This window comes from Amblyomma americanum, chromosome 10, assembly GCF_052857255.1.
Source record: "Amblyomma americanum isolate KBUSLIRL-KWMA chromosome 10, ASM5285725v1, whole genome shotgun sequence".
In the NCBI taxonomy this organism is placed as follows: domain Eukaryota; kingdom Metazoa; phylum Arthropoda; class Arachnida; order Ixodida; family Ixodidae; genus Amblyomma; species Amblyomma americanum.
Window position 1 is genome coordinate 88,356,247 of NC_135506.1, and position 23,562 is coordinate 88,379,808.

At 45.0% G+C, this 23,562-nt stretch overlaps 1 protein-coding gene across 6 annotated transcripts in view; it reads right to left on the reverse strand.

Moving 5' to 3' along the window:
- The window catches only part of LOC144107994 (uncharacterized), a 50,858-nt gene extending 27,656 nt beyond the window's left edge, over window positions 1-23,202 (reverse strand). For 3 of the 6 annotated variants that reach the window (XR_013309458.1, XM_077641255.1, XM_077641251.1), the window contains exons 1-2: window positions 9,540-11,017; window positions 9,322-9,473 (exon numbers count right to left, since the gene is read on the reverse strand). Coding sequence is in view for 5 of the 6 variants with exons in the window: in XM_077641255.1 (XP_077497381.1) it covers window positions 9,322-9,473; window positions 9,540-9,651 (264 nt within the window). In the remaining variant the exon portion in view is untranslated. Of the gene's footprint in view, window positions 1-9,321; window positions 9,474-9,539; window positions 11,018-16,175; window positions 16,278-22,309 lie in introns of those variants that run through there. The other 3 variants (XM_077641253.1, XM_077641254.1, XM_077641252.1) reach the window with 3 other exon arrangements.
- Between the last annotated feature and the right edge of the window lie 360 nt (window positions 23,203-23,562).

A 23,562-nucleotide genomic window follows, 5' to 3' on the forward strand; every position in this document is an offset into this window, starting at 1 on the left:
AACAAAGTCTAATATGTTAAGGCTGTGTATAGGTTGAGAAACTAGTTGAGTTAAAGAAAAGTCTAAGAATAGTTCAATGAAATTAACCGAGTCCTGTGTCGATGCAGTTAAGGTACTCCAGTTGATATTTGCATACAAAGAAGACATGATATCATGAACTTTGCACCTGAGTTTGTGCCTTCCCAGGCATACTCTTTAGGACTACCCATGGTGATTTTTTAATATGAAAGCATTAGATGGCTCATCGAGACTGTGGGGACTGTCCCGTAGCCTCCCCTTGTGGTTTGCTTTCCTATGGTGCACCCTACCACGGCTTCGCCTCAGGAGGGGCGCGCCACGTGTCTTTCCCTGGTTAGTTACCTTAACTAACAAGAGAGGGCGCCACAGACAGTGTAATAGCAGCGCGCGCTCTCTTCTGCTGGGATTGTAAGCGTGAACAGACGTTCCACACGTAGCTCTGCACTTCGCCAGCGGGGCAAGGAAGTGGTGGGGAGACTTGATCCCGCATCTCGTCCCGTCCAGTTTCGGATTATCCCTCGCCTTAGCGTGGGCGAGCATTCGCTCGAAACCTTGCTGATGAGTCGGACGACCTCGATTCATTAGCTTATTTTGTTGCTAGCTGGCGTTATTATTGCTGTAGCAATGAATTCCTATTTGTGTCAGCCAGAGTGTCGTTCCTTTGTTCCCTCAGAGCAAGGCCTGCTGTGGTCGACGTGCGCTCGGTAGCGTTCGCTATCACGGGGTGGGGTCTGGCGGTTTTGAACTGAGTCAGCTGCAATTAATCGGGGACAGTGTATTTATCTCCTCTATTAAAAACCCTACAAGACTAATATCAAGCATCAACCAAAAACTGGTGGCGTTACAAAATTTGCGATTGGTTTAAATGGTGTGACGACACCAACGGTAGAAAAATACAAACTTTTAGCCAATCATAGTACTAGTACTAACAACTACAAAGGAATAGAATAGAATTTGAATAAAATTTGAATACGACTAGAATTGAACAGAAACAGAATTGGAATGCTTTTGCATTACTCATATGTACATAAGTTTCTTAAGTGCCCCCGCAATTTTTTATTCAGTTTACTCAATTAGTGAAACATTGTACAGAAGCATGGGGTTGAAACAAGAGTACAAAAAGGAAAAAAAGGGTTTGCTGCAAAAATTTATAAAAAAACAGTGTTCTCTATAGGCGACTTCAGAAAGCAGACATGAAGAATTAAGTGGTAAGTTCCAAAATAGCAGCAACAAGATAACCAAAGTGAAAAATGGAGGGGGGGGGGGAGGGAGTTTTAGTTGGGAGCCTTGTTCACTTCGTTTGTGCTCTCAAGAAACCCATCTTTCTGCTCTCTCGCTACCATCATACATAAAACATAGGAAAGCGAGATATTCTAGCAACAACACACAAAATGAGAAAAATGGAGCAGTATCCCGAAACACAGTTATCCACCTCCTTTTGTTCAAGCAAGAACTTTTAATTCATTAAGATGGAGGTTATACCTCCTTAAGCCTACACATACATTTCTCCATGTTGCTGCACTCCAGCTGCACTTCCACTGAGCGCAAGCCAGCCAAGAACTTGTGCTGTACTAGGCAGGCACTTTTGAGAAATGGAGAAGGAAGGGCAGGAGGCATGCAAGGCACTGGATTAATGAATACAAAAGTGCTGCATTCTTTTAATTGGTAAAGCAAGTGCAGCCAAATTGCACAGACCTCTAAATGACTGGAGTCACCTAATTTTTATTGCATGTTTTCTTTCTCCAAATCATGCACTAGACACTAGAATACATGGATCACCTCACAGTAATCACCTACGACCGCTAAATACTTTATAATTTCTCCTCTCATGCAGTTCCAGCTTCAGTTTCATGAACTTGTGAAGGACTGAAGGACATGAGGACTATATACTGCCCACGATCAGACTTCGAAGAACTCACTCTGCCAACTTGTGCCAGCGACATTGCACCTATGCGCAGAATTATAGACTTCGATCTGCCAGCAAATGCGCTGGTGTGGAATGCGGTGGGCGCTGCAGACACAGACGAGCCACGGAAAGCTAGAGGGTAGATGACAGGAGGCCGCGTGCGGTGCCCGACGCTCACTACAGATTCCTCTTGGTTTGTTGTGCGATTGTGCCCCTCCTTACCCCCAGGCGCGGGCGGACGAGCACATTTGTGTGTGTGTGTATGTGCGTGCGTGCGTGCATGGCGGCAAGCTTCCCTACCAGCAGTAGGCGGCGCAATGGCTCGAAGTGGTGAAAGAAGTCAGCAGCTGGCACCAGAAGGGCTGCCAACAGAGGAGGCAAGACACTGGCTACAGGAAAGCAATGCCCTGCGAAGGACACCTGATCCCCCTCAAGACATCCCCAACGGGGCGATCGCCTTTCCGTTGTAACGGGCGCGGTTTCTGAAAATTCAGCGTGCCTTCATGGCCGGCAGCAGGAGCAGCGACGGCAAAAAGACCGTTGGGCGAGGAGGACCCCGTTGAGAGAAAGAGAAGCCGAGAAGCTCCAGCGAGAAGCGGTGGTCGTGGCGGGAAGAGAACAGACACTGGGGACATGAGAGCCAGCAGCCGGAAAGAGAGCCAGACCACGGGAGAGCCGAGGCAGCTGCAGCCCACCGACGCAAGATGAGCGGAGTGAAGGCCCAACCTGCCGGACGGACAACCAATTCTCCTAAAAGCCAGTGGTGAGCAGGCTCTCAGTTTCGCCTTCAGGCTGAGAAATAAATAATGTTTTGCCGGGTTACCGCCTTGTTGGCTCAATTCCCCTCGCTTCAGCAGGACCCATAGGTAGCAACAAATTATGTTGCTTTGTGACTGACTCCCGACAGGCGGGAACGTCACAAGTGGTGGCAGCGGTGGGATCTTGCTAAAGTTTTGGTGCGAGACCATTCACCCTCATACTCGAGGAGAAAGGGGCCAACCTGTCGCTACAAGAATCACCGAATCTTCACGAAGGGGTGATAGGAGCAAATCAGATGCTGTTGGGAGATGTGATTCCATCATTCACGGGGGGCAACAACGATCCGAAAATAAGAAATTTTCTCCAAATTATATAGCAGGTCAGTAATCTTGGTGGATGGCAGGAGAAACAGTTAATCGGGATGGCGTGGTGTAAGATGGTCAGGGCAGCTCTAGACTTTGTGTGGTTGGATGAGGAGGTGGCCAGCGTGACTTCGTATAGGTCGTTTAAAGCGCTCGGGCTGAACCGATTTGATACTGAGCCTGCGTGCAGGAAGTTCTAGAAGTTTCTAAGCGCAAGGCGGAACGTTGGTGAGAACGTGCGCTCATTCGTGAGCTGGCTGCATAGCCTCGGGGTTGAGGCCTTTGGGGATGTCAATGGTGACGATGCGTCGAAGAGAGAAGCGAGGCGCGAAAGCTGACCCGTATTTTCCTGAATGGTCTCCGCCATCTTCTGAGGAGATATGCTCTATAACATGATCCCAAGGCATTCGAAGAGGCAGTGGATGTAGCATCTAATAAAGAACAGTTGAACTGACCCGCAGGAACACTGCGATTGTAGGACGCGCAGAAAGCAGAGAAGAGATGGATGAGTTTCGTGAACGTCTGGGTCGGCTGGAGAAACTGCTTGTAGAGAGCATTCGGATATGTGAAGAGCTCCATCCAGGCAGACGGGAGAATTCAATCGACGCGTCAAATAAGGCGTGTGCTTCTCGTGCGGCAGGTTCGGGCATACTTCATGCTTTTGGCCTCTGCGTCAGGTATCGCATGGGTATCTTCCAGAACGCACAGCCTGCTCCAAGCAGCGTATGAAAGAAGGCAAGGGTAGGAGTGAAGGTCTCAAGGAACTAAATAGAACCTCTACCGATGGCCATCACCAGCGAGGGCATTCAGAAGTGGTAGTGAGCCTATGCGTAGGCAAAGAAGAAGGCGTGCGTGAGGCAAGGGAGACCAATCGCCTTGCAGACACGCTCAGCAATGCGGCCGACCCCAGAGTAATCGAGATTCCCCCTGCGATTAAGCAAACCCGCCTGTACGAGGAGCAAAGGAAAGTTCCATCTGTATTAAAATTGATAAACATGTGCAACAGCTCAGAAAGAAAAGAGTCGGGCTTTTATCATTTGGACCCTTGTCATATACTCCGATACACAGACAAAGCGCACAGCGCTGCCGACAGAGCTGTTGTCCCTTTGCTAATGAGAAGTGAAGTTGTGAGGTTATGCCACACTATGGAAGGCGGAGAACATTTAGGCTTTCAAAAGACCCGCCGGGCAGTTAGAAAGACTATTTCTGGCGTGGGCTGAGACAGGATGAGGCAGGACACTGCAGAAACTGCCAATGAAAAAAGACACCAAGGGTCAAAGAATTGCATTGACTACCTCCTAATCTTACGTAGCCTTTTCGTGGAGAGCATGATGCAAGGAGGAGTCTGTGAGTCGCTGCTACCATTTATTTATTTATTCACATTTCCTGCAGCATGGTGAAGGCATAATTGCAGGGGGGATACAAACATACAATATTCAAAGATACAAGATATAAGATTGAACTATGAGAATGACTAATTGGATACACATTCTCGTCTTAGTAGCAAAATTTTGTCTCCAAGCTGTCATGCGTAATTGACTGGTGGTTAACCATAAGAGCAGACCTAGATTTGCTGTTTTGTTTGGTTATATAAATTTGCTCTGCCTGATGGAGTTACCGGCCCGTTCATAACGTTGTGCAATGAAAGATGGAGTTGAGTTGAGAGTTGAGTGACGAACAGTGTGCTGTGAGACTGACGTGAATACAGAATTTTCTTAGAAAATTCCTTTATAAGAAGAGGGGGTTGCGAAGGAATGAAGGACATGAAGACTATATATTGCTCACAATCAGGGTTCCAAGAACTCACTCCGCCGACTTGTGCCAGCGACATTGCGTCTATACGCAGAATTATAGATTTCGATCTGCCTGCGAATGCGCTGGTGTGGAATTTGGTGGGCGCAGCAGACACAGACGGGTCACAGGAAGCTAGAGGGTAGAAGACGGGAGGCCGCGTGCGGTGCCCAACGCTCACTACAGATTCCCCACAGTTTGTTGTGCGATTGTGCCCCCCCTCCAGGCGCAGGCAGATGAGCACGTTTGTGTGTGCATGAGTGCGTGGCGGCAAGCTTCCTTACCAGCAGCAGACGGCGTAATGGCTCGAAGTGGCGAAGGAAGTCGGCAGCTGGCACCAGAAGAGCTGCCAACAAAGGAGGAGAGACGTTGGCTACAGGAAAGCAATGCCCTGCGAGGGACACCTGATCCCCCCGAGACATCCCCAACGAGGCGATCAGCCCTTCCGTTGTAACAGGCACGCTTTCTGAGAATTCGGCCTGCCTTCTTGGCCGGCTGCTCGAGCAGCGACGGCGAAAAGACCGTTGGGCAGGGAAGACCCCATTGAGAGAAAGAGAATCCGAGAATCTCCAGCGAGGCGCGGTGGTCGTGGCGGGAAGAAAAGAGACACAGGAGAGTTGAGAGCGCCGGCCGCCGGGAAGAAGGGCAGACCGCGGGAGAGACGAGGCAGCTGCAGCCCGCCGACGCAAGATGAGTGGAGTGAATCCTCAACCTGCCGGACGGACAACCAGTTCTCCTAAAAGCCAGCGTTGAGCAGACCCCCAGTTTCGCCTTCAGGCAGAGAAATAATGTTTTGCCGGGTTACTGCCTTGTTGGCTCAATTCTCCTCGCTTCAGCAGGACCCGTAGATAGCAACAAATTAGGTTGCTTTGAGACTGACTCCTGACAGGCAGGAACGTCACAAACTGAATGATGGCTGTGATCTGTAGTTGACATTTAGGTCATGTAAGGCATGAGAAAAACTGCAATATAAATGCTGATACATAGTTTTAATTCATTACAACACCTAATCCAGCCTGCTTCAAATGCTGAAATCACAACAAGCGATGTATCAGCAGTTTTTTTTTCATGCCTCATGTGACGTTAAGACCAAATATGGATCACAGCCATTGCTCAGTTGATAAAAATGAAGCAGGGTCAAAAATAAATGAACTTGTAAATAACTTAGTGGTGATATGAAAATATCACATGGTGGTCCACGTATAATAATGTCTCACAGAGCACGTGAAAGGAGAAAACATGCAAGCAAAATTTGGTGTCTATAGTCCTTTATTGTGTACTGCATAAGCTAGAATTGCATGAAGATGCAACTTTTTCTCCAATAAATATTACAATATGATTTCAAACAATTCCTGTGTGGAAAGTAATCTCAATGACAACAAACTGACTTTCTTTCCTTTTCTTTCATACCTCAAGTACATTAACAGTAACGTTAACATACATAAGAAGTAATGTTTATGTTTACCTTTATGGGGATTTAACGTTCCAAAGTGACTCAGGCTATTAGGGGTGCCGTAGTGAAGGACTCCGAAAATTTCAACCACCTGGGGTTCTTTAACATGCACTGACACGTTACTGACACAAATAATGTGCACTGACACGTGCACTGACACAAATAGTACACACGGCTCTAGAATTTCGCCTCCATCGATATTCGACCGCCGCGGCTGGGATCGAACCCACGTCTTTTGGGTCAGCAGTTGAGCGCCATAACCACTGAGCCACCGCGGCGGCTGACATAACAACTAACATTACCATACCTCAAGTATGTTGACGTTATCAAGAACATTAACAGCCATCAAAGCAAAGGAAAGGATAGGGGATCATTTCTTATTGTGATTTTTATCAATTGAAAATTATGTGATTTTTTTACCTGAAAGATAATTAAAGGTAGAAGAAAAGACAACCATGCACCAATGGTGGGTTCTCCAAACCCACGACGTCCATATGTGTTGTATGGTGCTGTACCGGCTGTACCAGCACCGGCTGTCCAAGTATTTACCATATATACTTGCGTATAAGCTACACTTTTTTTCATCAGATTTTCTAAGGTATGTGCTATACACGAATCAGGCCTATAGCTGCACATTAACACACTGTGGTGGCACTGCGACTACTGTGTCAGATAATTAAAAAACTGGCGAAAGATACGAACATTTTATTTCACCATTCATCACCACTTTAACACTAATTGCCGTCAGAGGAGCTCCGCTCATCGCCACTCTCAGCACTGTCGGATGAGCTCGCCTAGTTGGCGTGCGCCCAAAGCTGGTCATTCTCTGTGCCATCCACGGCTTTGACAGCCCCGTGACTCTAAAATTGTTTGGTATGGTGTTTGCTCACAACGACATGACAGCACACGCAACACAACAGATTCCGCAAGCAGTCCACACACTTCCGAATGAAGCACCGGATAACAAAAACCAAATGGCGCTGGGCAAGGCACCGTGAAAACTAGAAACAGAAAGCCACGGAAACATTGTGTTGTGCAGCGATGATGATAATAGATGCAGTGTGGGAAAAACTAGCTAGCACTATCTTGTAGCACTTTGTGGGACTAGGCATTTTAGTTATTTTTTTTCTTCTTGCGGCCAAAAGTGAGGGGTATGGGCTATACACGTTGGCGGCCTATACATGAGCATATACTGTAAGTTGCATGTAGCCTAACCTTGAGAATGTTCACAAACCGCACCCTCGACCATAGCGGCCTCCGAATACAAGCAAACCACATAACGATCTATACGGCGAAAACGGATTGCGATATATCAAACAGTTTAACCTAATACCTGACAGGTGAAAATAACAGAAAACTAAAACTCTGGGTCAGAAAATGTAAATAATTTTCCATCATTTCAACCTTTTATCGCTCGGACAAAATGAACGAGGACAGTTCTGGCAGAGTGAGAATGTTCAGAGGAGTTCACACTTGCTTTCAGACTAAACACACCCCTTCCCAGCTGCAGAGTACAACACGCTGTGGCACATTAAACAATGACATGTTTAACATCACTGCATAAACAAGTGAACAGTCTTTCTACCTGCAGGAACTCTGTCACAAGAGTTCAGATCCAGACATTGCCTGTCAAGGTGAAGTGAGGCTTGGTAAAACTAAATAAGCTTTTCTAAATAGCAAAAACATTTGCGGCACCATTGACGCGTACAGCGTATTGACTTCTTCGTTTTCCTGCCTGACATTCACAAAATAGCATGCAACCTGCAGTCCCTAAGGACATGGCCAAGTTCAGTGGTGGCCTAGTGGTCTGAGCACCCGCCTCACATGCGGGCAGTGCGGGGTTCAATCCCCAGTGCTGCTGGGTGCCCACCGATGATACAGTAGGTACAAGCTTTCCCATGGCCTCGTGCTCGGCCTCTTTAGATTGAAATGCTAGGAAAATGGGTCTTTGAACCCACCTTGAGCAAAAAGAAAATACCTTGTGCCAATGGAGCTCTTTGGCCCCAAATGCCCTTGCACCACAACAAAATAATAATCATCATCAAGGTCAATAATAGGTCTCTTCGATTTGGCTGCACTTTCTGCACCAGTTCAAGGAGTGCAGCACTTTCGCATTCGTTTTGCCAGTGCAGCGCGCGCCCGCGGCACTTCCGTCTTCGTTTTGCAAAAGTGCCAGCTTAGTGCAGCACGAGTTCTTGACTACCCTGCACTCTCCCAAGTGGAAGTGCAGCCGTAGTGCAGCAATATGGCGGAGCTCCTGTGTAGATAGGAGAAGCGAAGAAGATATGGGATTGGTCTCTAAATTAAACTGTCAGTTCTTTCTTGAAAGGAGGAGGTGAAGAAGTGTTCATGGCGTCATATTTGTAAACCTAAGCGGCCAAGTCGAGCCTCAAAGGCGGCATTTCAGCGCATATTCGTAAATCGTCTGCGTGTATACATGCAACGACACATTTTTTTCTATGAAACGACTATTTCCTGGGGCTGGTTCATGGCGATACTTTCTTGGGATTTCTTGCTTGAAAATACTTGACGTAGTTTGGGATTTTGGCACCTGTTGGTGTCGGCGGCATGCAGTTGGCTGTGATTTGGTAGCGACGCCAAGGCTACCAGACGACCAGGCCTGCACTCGACCATTCGTTTTGGAAGCAGCCACTGCCAAGCTGCACTTGAAATGACGCTGCATGGTGGCGGAATCACCGCGGAGCTCCACGGAACTACTGCAGCGAGTGCAGGCAAATCAAAGAGACCTAATAGGACCAGCTGCATAGCGAAACAGACTGCTATTAGTTCCAAAAACAAAGGGGACAAAAGGAAATGTGGTAGCTGCAGTACAGATAAGGATTTTCGGTGCTTGGGGAACCCCAAAAAGCACTACAAGGACTACAAGGAACCACGTTTGAATACCCCTCGCATGGGGGTCTCAATACAATCTCATTACATATTTTGCCACATCACTTACAGCTTCAAAGACACAGAAGCAAGGCTCTGCCACATCACCAGTCATCAGTCTCAGGCTGATACTGCCTGCTCACCTTCTGTCCTGCCTGTACAGGGAAAGCTCCATGCACCTGCAGTGTCCCCTCTGCGATTGGGTCTTTGCTCAACAGGTGAGGGGGCTCCAACTGCTGCTCACTGGAACACTCCACCCTTGACATGGCATCCAAAGCTTTCACTCCATCACATTCTGTAGTGGTGTAATTATTGCCCAGCATTAAATACAGCCACGCCAAATAGTACAAAAAGAAAGTACCCATATCAGGAGTGCTGAGCTTCTGTGCTTCACATGCATGAAGTCTCCTTGGTACAAGCTCCCTAGCCACTGTCACTCTGCTTGCCATTGACTTGTATACTACTAACTGCATGGATTGTAGCTGAATTACAACAGTGCAGTTTGCTCTTTCCAAACTGAAGAAGCGAAGACTCTAGACAACACAATGAGCTAGCAGAGCTGGCTTTAAGTTTTGCAACCATACTGCACTTGGTCCAGTAAGAATGAGACAGGATGACAGACATGAGGAGTATGATGTTCATGCTCAAAAACAAAAAGTGACCGAAGAAAAAACAAGAAAAAATATTAAGTAGGCTATTCCTGAAATCCCACGCATGTCACTACACCAGTGTCCTTCTTTCAAGAGCTCATAAAGATGCATAAGCAGAACCAGTGATGTGTGACTATAGTCAAATCTGCACATTTATATTTATTTCGAGGTCAGTGCACCGAAGTCGGTTATTTTTTCTTCCTAAAAAATGCACCCGAATGAATCAAACATAACAGGTAATGGGGCAATGGGGCCAACATTGCATGACTGTTTTGCATATTGTACTCCGATTGCTTTGTCATTTCCAATTTAAAAGGCATACTTATATGCTTCATTCGTGCTGCCTGATAAACATATTATGGAGCAATAAGTCCTGCACATGTGACAACCCTCATTTCCTGCGTGACTACCTAGACGCTTGCTTCTATGCATGCCTGCTTTTCTTTCTTAAATGCTTTCATTCAGTGCAGTGGTCTCTTCAAAACAAAGAAAAGCATTCATTGTACGTTTAACAGCACTATTCAAAGGGAACAGAAACACTGAACACAACACAATTTTGATAAACGTACACAGAGTTATCAATGTCGCAACGGGATAGAGAGAATGGAGTGCTTTGAAGCAATGCCCACAATGGGAAGTACTCGGGGGGCTGGAAATCTAGTACGTCACTACTATTAGCTCCTATTCTGTTTCGGAAAGCGTCAATAAGGTATTACTGCTCGGGCATGGCTCTGGTAGATGACTCAACAAAATGTATTGTTACTGAAAGGGAACTCCTCACAAAGCACCACTTACTTTGTGCTTCTGTTTTATAGTATCTTACATTCAAAACACATGGAGAGCATCAAATCAAGTGACAGCGAGAAGCATATGCTACACCTGTCAGCTTGCGCATTTCACCCTGAGAGGTGAACGCACCCTCGACATGAGACTGGGAAGAGAACACGGAGTGAAATTTCTCTGCCAAGTGCAAGAAGAAAGGTACAAGGGTGATGTCAGTGATGTCAACATTAAAAAATAGATTTAACAGTAAAAGTTGTTACCAATTAAAACATACATAAAAACAAAAGCACCTTTGCAACAAATCATTTCATCACAAAACCCTGTCAGTGCCAACCCGAACTGCTAGGCAAGTTTGTTTGATCAGATGGTAAAACAGCGCAACCACATATGTACACAGAAGAGAAGAAAGGATATAACACAGTGCTAACAAATGACATTTACTGGCATGCCTCATATATAAGTACACACAAGCAAATAAAAAACCAGAAAGACAAAGGAAACAAACCACAACAATCTGTGATAGGCCACAGACACTGAACATCCTACAAGTAAGGAAAAAAAAGGAATTCAGAAGTGGAAATCAGAAAAATATCAGTATTTGTTATCTGCTTCTTAAGTTCCTTTTTTCTTGCTTTCACGATGTTCAGTGTGCATGGTTAGGTCATGGTCTGTTATGCTTTGCTTTTCTGGTTTTCTGGATTTGCTTGCGTGTACTTACACGTGAGGCGTGCCAGCAAACGTCAGTTGCTAGGCAGCGCTGTCCTGCATCCTTTCTTCTCTTGTGTGTGCATGTGCAGTTGTGCTGTTTCACTGTAATTCTGTCAGTTATATTTCATATGCTCAGGATCAACATTCTAGGAAACCTTCATGAAGTTTAACCAACCAGAGTTCCGTGCACCATAGAATTTTCTCAGTAGTATTGGCTGACTACTAAGCAGTCTAGACACAATATATTAAACTGGGACAACAGAGCGCGTGCATTGTTTTCTAACCTGCCCCATGTGCGTAACTGAGTGGTAACAAATTTATCAAGCATCTGTCTGCAAAAGTTTATTTTTGTTTGTTAGTCAATGTAACCTCTTCCGCTGTGCACCTCATATAAGAAACAACAAGATGGGCTCTTCAACTCGTCGAAAGATATTCCAGTCTCCATGAGAAAAGGCACAGAATAGCAACTAGTGCGAGGAACAAATTCTTGACTACCAGCAGAAACTAGCACAGAATTTTGAGCCAATTGCGTCACCCAGATAAACAGAACACTGAAAGGTGCCCACACAACGCAGTGTAACATGTGACAAGAATTTTCAATAATTACGCCCAGCAATTTGCTGAAGGTTGTGCAAGAAACAACTTCAATACAGTATGCAGTACAACTGTTCAGTAAAGAGAATTTGAAGCTGAGCTTTATGCTCTTCTCGGAAAGCCACTGCGTGAGTTCTTAGAACGACCCACATCTATGACTGTGAAACTTTTTAGCAACTGCATAAATATAGTGCATTCAGGTACTCTTCCATGAAAAATAAGAAATTGTGCTGTGAAACATCACAGTGAAAATAATGCACTAAAACAAACACTCCCATTTTGTTCATCGCATCTATTGCTGTATTCATCATGAGGTCAGGAGCCAACCAAAACATTATGCGTTAATGTGTGAAGTTGATGCTGCCTGGACACTAGTAAACAATAACCATAGGTCTTGGCTTGGCACCTGCGATAGCTTGCAAGAAGTCATCCACCATTGCCTCAAAACACAGTGAGTAGATTGATGTTAACGTGCTGCAATGCATGTAATATCATCATACTGGCAAAAGTGCCCTCAGTGAACAACGAAATAGCAAGTAGCCCTTTTGGATATGTTGCGTAAGCCGTAAGCCACGTAACACCACACTCTTGTGCGACTCTTGTTCCTAAACTTCTGCAATCTTCTGGTTCTCAAATAATGGCTACTGTATGACAATAGTTAAGTGTCAACTGACACTTGTCAACTGATAGCACATTTATAAAACAATCTGGATAACAACTAGACAGGATTATCATGAAAAGCTAAATTGACATCACCATATCCAACCTAGCTACACCCACTGCAGGATAAAGGCCTCTTCCATAACCTTCCAATTAACCCTGTCCAGTGCCAGCTGTGGCTACCACATCGCTGCTAGTTCCTCATCTCACCTGCCCACCTGATCATGCTTGCCCTCTCTTGGTACCCACTTAGTTACCTTAAGAGGCCATCAGTTCCCTTGCCTTGCATTACATGCCCATGCCCATTTCTATTTGGCTACAACTAAGATGTCATTAATGCTTTTCTTCTCTTATCCACACTGCTCTCTTTCAGTCGGTATCTTAACCCTACACCAATAACTCTCCTTTCCATAGCTCATTGTGCTGTTCTCAACTCAATTTCAACCCTTTCCATCAGCCTAGAAGTTTTCATCCCATAAGAGGGTACTAGGAAGATAAAACTGTTGTACATTCTCTTCTTGAGAGACCCTGGCATATTGCCATTCATGATCCGAGAGTACCTGAGTAAATTGAACAACCCCCCCCTTTCTTAGTCTCCTAGTTATTTCACTCTCGTGATCCAAATCAGTGGTTACTAGCTGCATTAAGTAGATTTACTTCTTTAGCACTACCAGCGCTTCGCTGCCTATCGCAAACTCTTGTTCCCTTCCAAGACCACTGAACATTTTTAGATTTCCTCATAGTATTCATTTTTACACCCACCGAACACTCTGCTTTGCCTGTCTAAGTCCTTCCTCAATTTTGCAATCTGGCCTCTGCGTTACTTAGCAAGGCAATGTATTTAGCAATTCGAAGATCACTAAACTATTCTCCTTTAACCTATACCTAAACTCTTCCCATGATATGCATGACTACACGACTATGCATACCATATGCATGACTGCAAAAAGTACCAGACAGCGTAGGAAAAGACCTGTTGCACCTTTTTTCGTACTTGCTTAACTACTTGGTTTTCCTACAATGCCTGACAACAAGCTTATTACCAACTTCACGGGACTTGTGGTTACCTTCATAGTAAAATAAAGAAGTTAAGCACAAACAGCATCCATCTAGGGCACCAACTCAAGGAACTTCAGTGACAACAGATTATTAAAATACAAGGTAGTTTCTTTTTTTTCTCTTATCAACTCATGCACACTATCGATTAAATTTACACAATCCTGCTTCTCGAAATGTCTACGTAAAAGCCACTAGAGAGTCAAAATACATGTGGCGATAGAAACATTATATGTAATAACAGAGTCGTGTTGTACTGTTACTGCTATGGAAACATGACTGGTTGAGTCCAGCTGTGGTTTTCAATGGACCAAAAACGTGAGAAACAAGAAAATCCATTAAAGAAGCATAAACACCCAATTTTGGTTGCATGTTTTCTTCTTTGTAATGAAGTGATTATGTTGCAGTTTTCTTCATGCTTCATGTTACCTATACTAACCTTTGACGTCATAAAAATCACTCGGCTGTATAAACCAAAACAAGTGAGAGAAGGAATTCAATTGTGAATTATCTAGCAGTTGTAAGCGAATACTACATGGTGATCCATGCACATTAACATCTTAAACATCATTATGAAGAAAACATGCAACCAAGAATTTGTTGTCTATATTCCTTTAAGTGAGACGTTTGATGTCAACATTGGTAGGTCTTGTATGAGCTGCAACGAATTTCAGCAATGTTAGGCTCCTTGAAGGAGTAGAGAGAAGGCGGCTCTCGTGAGTGCTGGCCAGGGTTTCCATGGCTTTGACTGGCTCTGGAATCTCATCCAGCAGGTCAAAGGCTTCTGGGTGCTCCCAGTTCAGCTTGGAGGCCCAGGAATCAAGTGGCCACCTTCTAGCCCAGTTCTTTCGGAAACAGGGCAGCGGGTTAGTCCAGACCATGGATACTTAGTGCAGAAATGAAGAAGATCGGCTACGGCCCCTGAGTGGGCTCTAAGGTTAAGAGGCAACGACGCCCAAAATGAGGTAAGCACTATGACACAGGCGGCTTCAGTTCTTCGCCTCTTCAGTGCATTGGTTATGTCTCATACAGTGTGGGCGCAGTTAGCTAACCTAAGCTAGAGATGGTATAAGCAGTTGGTTCTTTAGTGACCATGTCCATCAACCACATCAGTGACTCAAAATACAGGCACATCCCTTAAACTGGAGAATAGATACAGTGAAAATACAGTGAGCATGCAGCGGCCCGTGCATCTTAGTCTTGTTATTACAGTCAGCATTGATTATAATGGTACACTGACTGCTATAAGGAATTATTTTGCTGAAAGTATTTGCAGTGCAGGCTTGTTTCAGACATGTTGATGGGAGCTCAAATGCCAGAGTGACAGCCTCATGCCTCACCGCCAAAAAATATCCAGCTGATGAGAACTCTCATTTCCCACAGTGGACTCCACAAAATAGCTACACAGAGTGCATTGCAATAAGGACTCAGAATCAAAAGTCAACTCGGCAACTTCTAATACCCTTAACCTTGAAAACTGCACCGACCACCTGTTGGTCTTAGGGGTGGCTGAGTGTCTGCAGGAGTACGAAAGTGCAACTGTTGATACAGGAAGTGAGGCTGAAGGTTAAACTTGGTGAAAGTGCCGCCAAGTGAATACTGAGAGAGATTAGGGAATGGCTCAGAGTCAGCAGTGCAGTACTCCGGAACATGCGGCGTTGTCTGGCACAAACATTTGAAAGCAACTTTGTTTTCCCAACTGGGAACTGTGTGCATTTATGGCAGTTTCATCTGTGACAAAATTGTTCCAGAGAATGCCTCGTTTCTCAAAAGATATCAAGAGCACATGTCAGCTTTTTTTTATTATGGGGGATTTTTATGTCCCAAAGCAACTCAGGCTATGCGGGATGCCATAGTGAAGGCCTCCGGAAAATTCAACCACCTGGAGCTCTTTAACAATCACTGACATTGCACAGTATACGGACCAGTTTTTATTCATTAGTTTTCCCAGCTTAGAGTGCTATTGCTTCCAAGCTGGAACCAATGTTTGTAGCACTTAAAAAAAAAGGAGTCACAGAGAAAAATTATTTTGCTTGTTCTTAACTGTCACTCATTTCAGTTACTCAAGGCACAAGACAACAAATTTCAAGAATTGCATGGAACCTCACAGAGGCCCATTTATAGAGAACCAGCACGTGGCAATCAGGCTTCACTTAAATGGGCTTCTTCAGGGTTTCTGTGGAAATCTGACAAGATGTTGAGGCCATGCAGATGGGAAACAGTCTTTCCAGTTGGTATCAATGGATGCCACTCAGTCATGGCTTGGCAGCCAACAAACCTGTCTGCCTAACACAGCTGTTAAAATTCAGTCACTTGATGTCAGGGCTGTACACAGACAAAAGCAAACTACTGAGCTACCCTGGTACAAAACCTTCTTTAAAGCACACAGGTATGCTGCAGCCCAAGTTCTTCTGCAGTCTGTGGGGCAGCAGATAATATGGCATGGCATGAGCACAAAAGCAATTCAAGCAGCCATCACCATGCTAGCATTTTTCCCAAAAAAAATTTGGCCAAAACGCTAATTGTGGTGATGACGTCTCCCTCACACAGCTTCAACAGTGCCTGAAACAAGCTGCTCCAGTGAACCAAGAAGCAGGCACTGGCCAATTACTCCACGTTGAAGAAGCTCAGTGATGAAATTCTTGAGGCTGCAGCAGAAAATGGAAATTCACTAAGTTTAACAATGCACCTAGTATTCAAGAATTTCATTAGAAGAAAAACTGCTATTAAGTTACTCATGGCTCCCAAGACAATTCAAGCTACGCAACAGTTTTTTTGAGCAACGCAGTCACCATAAAAGTGTTTATAGGGAACTTGTCAAATCCCATCTTCTGTGTATGCATCGGATAAACAAATAAGAATTTCACCGCCATGCACTTCTCTCACAACCAAACTGCCGCTTATTCTATCACAATTTATTACAACAAACTACTTCAGTACGGACAGATATGGAAAAACAAAAACAAAGTTGTGCATACTAGCAGAGCTTGAGCATGCATGCCTCAGAGAAGGAGACAAAGAAACTGTCTATTGGTGCAAGCTAAAATTGGACCACATGCCATTCATGCACATAGAAAAGGAATCTCAGAATGCAGTTGTTATGCAACCTTTCCTCAGTTATGCAAGTTTTTGTGTACTTGCACAAAGGAGTAATCAAACCACCTTAATGCTGCTCTTAGCAGCTTGCAAAACAAAAACAAAAGATTGCTTTGCCTCTTGAGAGAGGCTGGCACTCCCAGCAAAAATACCCTGTCTCACTTCTCAAAGTATGGGTACAACACATATGCGTGCGTTACGGTTTATAAATGTAGTTCCAGGTGCAAAAAGGTACCTGTGTTGGTGGCATTCAAAAGAGGTGAAGGAAATGACAAGTGAGAGGCAGGGGTTTAAGCTGCATTGCTGTTTTGTGTCTGCTTGCCCTTGTACCATAGTATGTATTGGACTCAACACTACCCTTTTGGCTAAGGGGTTTTTGGACACTGTACGCATAAGAAAGAAAGAAAGTGCAGCTGCTCGTTGTGAAATGAAACGGTAAAAATGCGGTGTGCTTTTGTGGCCACAAATGCACTACTTGCAGGCACACTCAAACTTTGCAGCAAAAAGATAGCAACAGCAAGGCACTTGTAGACAAATGGGCAAAAATCAATCGGTGGGGATTAACAACAGCTAGCCAATAGACTAGATGACTTTTCTTGCCAATGATGCCAAAGCTACTCAGCTGAAATGCGTCTCCGTAGGCAGCTGAACACAGTTGCTGACTGTAATTAATTGCTTTCTTTTAATTACAATTACCATCACAGTAACGGTGGCTCCTTAGGGCAAATTCTGAACAGAACTAAATGTTTTCATGTTACAGTGTCATAGCTAAGATACTTCTTCGAATGCAACTAGGCTTCTAAGCTTGTTAAAGAAATGGCAGTGCACAATCAAACACAGACAGAAAGAAGGGGAAGGCTTGTCCCCTTGTTTCTGTCTGTGTTTGATTGTGCACTGCCCCCTTCTTTCTGTCTGTGTTTGTGCACTGCCATTCCTTTAATATGCAAAAGCAACTAGCACAGTCTGCCACTTTTCTAAGCTTGCTTGTTATGGATGTCTGAGACAACCGGCCCCTCCAAAAAATTGGTGTTTGCTCTCTGCATCAGGAAAAAGGAAATGCTTTCATATAATGACATAAGTTAAAGACAGGTAACGCAAGAGGTCTGCACTGTCAGTGAAGTTGTGTGCTGGAATTATGAGAAACAGACGTGTAATAGGATAAAGAGCAACAGTTACATGTTACTCATCTTATTATATCAGCTGCTCTGCCAGAGGCTCTTGAAGTGTAAGCAAGCATTCAATTACTTTGTTACATTCTTCTTCCTGTGTGAGGCATCAACTCTTATTTGTTCCAAGATGTGGCAAAAGTAGTTCGGTTCAATGCTGGAGATGCAAAGCAGTTGCTGGAATGAGCATTTGGCACTTAGTCTTGGTTCCAAAATACAATGGTATAGCCCAAGCAGGCCCAGCAAAGAAAGTTTAAGGAGACCTGCATGTGCACGTGTGTGTGTTTTCAGTGTGTGTGAGCTGGAAAGAAAAGACTCAAGACCAAACACAGATGACCGACCAAGTGATACCGAGTGAATTGGGAGTGCGAGTTTGCATGTGAATCTGTGCAACACAGCGACTGCAAATAAAAGTTATTTCAGTGTACAGAGAATATGTACTCAGTTAAGGTATTCAGTTATATGATGTGAAACGAGTGGAGAGTTATGCAAAAGAAGCCATAAAAAATAAACAACCTATGCAGGCTTACTAATTTCACACGCAATGTGCCAACCTACCAAAGGTAATAACCTGAACTCTGGAACGCTCTTATGTGTATAACAAAGCATATCAAATACATTACTGCACTTTCTGAATGGACTTGATACACAAAATGTTGACGTGTAATAATTATCATTAAAACACCTTTGAAGAATAACTTCCTTTGTGCACCTAAAAACACGATTGTTTTTAGACGGATGGCTGTCTGGCATCTTTTTTTTATACAACTGTATTGTTATTTTCACTGTATAGCATTTTCTACTTACTTCAGCGCACTTTTTATTTTTGTGTGCAGTGAAAAATTTTTTACTGTTCTATTCTGCAAATAATCTGTATTGCTGTCTCTGCCTGCAAGTAACCTATGTTGGTCAAATTTTTAGGGGAAATCACCAAGCTGGAGTAGATTTGAAATAAGGGAGTAATTACTCACTGGCATCCGCCCGAGCGCAGCCATACAGCTTCAAAGGACGGCTATGGCTGCGCTCGGGTGGATGCCAATGAGTAATTACTCCCTTATTTCAAGTAGGATATGTCTGTTTACTAATACTGTTGTGTGTAACCTAAGCCGGTGGGCATTTCAAGCTGCCTGTGCAGCTTCTTCCAAGCCCGTTTGCATATAATTTCATCATCATCAGCCTGACTACACCCAATGCAGAACAGAGGCCTCTCCCATGTCTCTCCAATTAACGCTGTCCTTCGCCAACCACATTTACCCTATGCCTGCGAACTTCGTAATCTTATCCACCCACCTAACCTTCTGCCGCCCCAAGCTAAGCTTGCCTTCTCTTGGAATCCACTCCGTTACCCTTAAATTAAGGGCCACCGGTTATCTTGCCTTCGCATCACATGCCCTGCCCAAGCTCATCTCTTCCCCTTGATTTCAACTAAGACGTCATTAACCAGCGTTTGTTCCCTCACCCACTCTGCCCGTTTCCGGTCTCTTAACGTTGCACCTATCATTTTCTTTTACACAGCTCGCTGCACTGCCCATACCTTAAATTTTATCCTTTTCGTTAGCCTCCACGTTTCTGCCACAAAGGTGAGTACCGGTAAGATACTGTGTTGTACACTTTTCTCTTGAGGAATATTGGTAAACTGTCATTCATAGTCTGAGAGAATCTACCAGGTCAGCTCCATTTCAGCCTTATTCTTCAAGTTATTTCACTCTTGTGATTCGGACGCGGTTGACGACCTAAGAAGGCATACGACGCTAAGTAGGATCGTGGACCTGCCCTAAGTAGACATACTCCCATAACACTTCCAGCACCTCGCTATCAATTCTAAACTGCTGTTTCCTCTCGCGACTGTTGAATATTATTTCGGTTTTCTGCATATTAACTTTTAGAACCACCGTTCTGCTCTGCCGGTTTAAGTCATTGATCATGATTTGCAGTTCACCTCATGAGTGACTCAGCAAGGCAATGTCAGCAGCGAATCGCAGATGATTCAGGTATTCTCCATCAACACTTATCCCTAACTGTTCACAATTCAGGCCTCGGAATACCTCCTGTAAACAGGCGGTGAATAGCATTGGGGAGATCGTATCTCCTTGCTTGACGCCCTTCCTTATTGCAATTTTATTGCTGACTTTATGGAGGACTATGGCAGCTGTGCAGTTACTATATATATTGCTGCGGATATTTGCAGTATTTGTTCGTTTTTCAAATCTGCCGCCACACCACTTTATCGCTTTGTTTGCGACGCAAGACGCGACTAGATTTATCTCAATTGATCGCAGCCAGGCAGAGCTGATTCTACGTTGTTCCAGAATGTTCTAGTAACTTTGCACACTTTATTTCGAAAGTTCGCTATCAGCTTTAAATTGAGCACGGCCGACAGCGGCGGGCATTCTGTTCGACGACCACCGAGCATGCTTGTCACTTCGCCGCCGCCGAGTGATTCAGTCCATTGTAGACGCAAGTCAGCCCAATAAACAGTTTTCTTTTAGAAGACCTTTGTCCGTTTTCATCGCTCCTTCGACTGCCGTCACCACTACGTGACAATATCTTCCAGTATTTTAACATAAGGCTCTTCTACACCCTGATTACGCAATGCCTGTATGACTGCTGAGGTTTCCACCGAGCGGAATGCTTACTGGGAATCAATGAAGGCTATATATAGAGGTTGGTTATATTCTGCGCATTTCTTTATCACCTGATTGATAGTGTGAATATGATCTATTGTGGAATATCGTTTATGAAAGCCTGCCTGATCATCTGGCTGATTAAAGTCTAAGGTTGCCCTGGCTCTATTTGCGATTACCTTAGCAAATACCTTGAAGGCAACGGAGAATAAGCTGATCGATCTGCAATTTTTCCAGTCCTTGAGTTCCCCTTTCGTATGGATTAAGAAGATGTTAACGCTCTTACAAACTTCTAGTACAGTCGACGTCATAAGGCATTGCGTATACAGGGTGGCTAGTTTTTCTAGCACAATCTCTTCTCCGTCCTTCAACAGATCTGCTGGTACCTGATCCTCACCAGCTGCTTTTCCCCTTTGCATTGCTCCTAGGGCTTTCTTTACTACTTCTTTCATTACCGGCGGGATGTCCCATTGCTGTGCGTTAGTGCCTGCCTCAATTACGTCCTGATTACATTAGCTGCTGTATAGGTCTGTATAGAACTCTTCGGCATCTTGAACTGTCTAATTCATATTGCTAATGACTTTTTCATCTCTGTTAATGCATACATCTGGCTTTTTGCTGTGCCTAGTTTCCTCTTCATTGCTTTTAGGCTACCTCTGTTCTTAGAGCATGCTCGATTCTTTCCATATTAAACTTCCATAGGATGGTTACCTACTACTTATTGATTACCTATTACCTCATTGATTATTGGTTACCTAGCACTTTGCTAGCTCTGCCAGTTATATGCTGTCTGTGGGGTAATTTGAGAAAATAAATAAATGAAATGAAACTGCCCTTACAGCCCCGTGATAATTAATTGGGCCATTTTGACCCCGCCACGGAAAATGTGAAAAGATGGAAGCCAGAGATTGGATAGCTGCTACCAAGCTCCAGTTGTTAATAACTTGAGAGCTCAGCACTAAGTGTGCACTCTGATTTTGCTCAGGTGTTTGCTCAGAGGCTTGATTGTTCCATGGCAGCGCAGCCACTCCAATTGTCTCACCATATGTTATGTCTCACCAGCCAGATGCTGGATCAACAGCTATAGTCAGATACAACTCAAGAATGAAGCAGCAGATGCCCCTTGAAGGAGATCATCGAGGCAATGGTGTTGGCTGATTTTCACGGTGCCATCGTTAATCTGATTAAGCTGTGGTTATTTCCCATTCACCTACTGCACCATGCGATTTCACCGTAGCAGGTCCAAGGGGACAGGTCAAAGGTGGGGGGAGAGTTGGCCAACGCCACTGGCTGAAGGGACTCCTTTAAGGGGCATTTTCCACTTCTTTCCTGAGTTGCACCCAACTATAGTGCTGTTGCAGCAATCTTCCATTTCAATGCTGACAGATGACAACAAAGCTCATACCAGCATTTCTGAAAACAAATTTTGTTTGAGGAAATAAGCTATAACAAGTACCGTTTTCTTTACCGCGAAAACTGAACTGGACACGATATCAAAACTTAACACAACCTAGCGACCAAACCACCTGTTGCAGTGGCACATCCAAACTCGCTAGGCCCCCTGCACCTTTACCTGCACTGGCAACAAAAGTTGGCACTCAGACATTTTCACGACCCTCACAGCAACTGGTTTTTTGGGCTGTGGGGTGAGCGTGGGGGCTGCTTAATCCTAAACTCTTTTGCCCTGCTAAGCGCACTGCCCAGTGTCCAATAAGGCAGCACCCTCGACCTTTTTTTTGAAAATCACCTGTACTGCATAGTGAGCACTGCAATTGTTCCACTGCTGTGGCTAACCATGGCGGCTCAGGTCACGACGACGAGACAGATTCTGTATGACGGCTGACGGACGGTGCTCCGTATCAACCTGCGCCTAGCGTGACCTAGCCACTCTGTCTACACGTGTTTTATGCAGAGCGCAGAAGCCTCTTGATATGCGCTGGCAGATGTTGCCGTGTTCAAGTCAAGGTCGCTTCCTCTGTTCGATGGGCTATGCTTCATGGAGCTGCTGGCAGTATGAAAACCTTCCACGCGGCGTGTAAGGGAATGCTCCCGCACACAAACACAATTCAGCCTACAAACATCACGATCTTGGGGCAGCTCACCACTCCCGCAGCACGATTTGTAAGCACAGCCTTGAGCGCTCCGCACGGACACCAAGCAGCGGCACTCACAGCCGCGGTACGGCAACGTAAGATCACATGTAAGTTGACCAGCCTAACAGCAGCCGCTACACAATTTTCATGGCACGGTATCACAAGCACGTGACGAGATCACAAGATAAGGCGAGAGAAACTCGCGCGCGGGGGTCTCCGGTCACACTGGTCGGCTTCGTCCGCTGCCGCTGCGGCGACGTACAACACAAAACAGGACAGCGGCAACGCTCAGTGAGATTCGGTGCTTCTTGAACTCGGTCAGCAGGCGGCGACGTTTCGGTACCCACACGAAATCAAAAAACACAGCGGCTCGCAGCGAGGAATCACACACAGTACACAAACGCGGCACTCACTAGCTGCCCTTCGACTCCGCGAAGAACACGGCGTGGGCATAACTCGCGCACTTCTTACTAATTCACAGATGAGACATCTCGCATGAGCGCCGAAAACTGTGCCGGCTCAAAAAACTCTACTAATCCACGGAAGCTACCGGAACAAACATCTTCCAAGGAAACAGTACGACAACGACGTGGGCGCAGCCATCTTGACGCCTGGTGCCGTTCGCGATGCGTCCATCGATAGTGTTCTAGGTACTGCAGCTGTAGGTTTGTGCGTTTGGCGCTCATGCACTAAAAAAAGAATAGTAGCAAACACAATATTGGCCTCGGACGACGAACGGTAAGCAGAGGACAGATATTTAGAAACTTTTTTCGACAGACTTTGTACAGCGCAGCGGCCATTTTGTAAAGGAATATCGCAGACCAAGCGCTGCGTATGCACGGTTTACAATTTTTGCTCTGACAACTTCGAAGCCAGGAGCGGATTAATTGGTAAGCAAGAAAGCTTACAAAGGAAAACCATATTGAGCCTCATTTTGCGGCGAAAGAAGTGGAT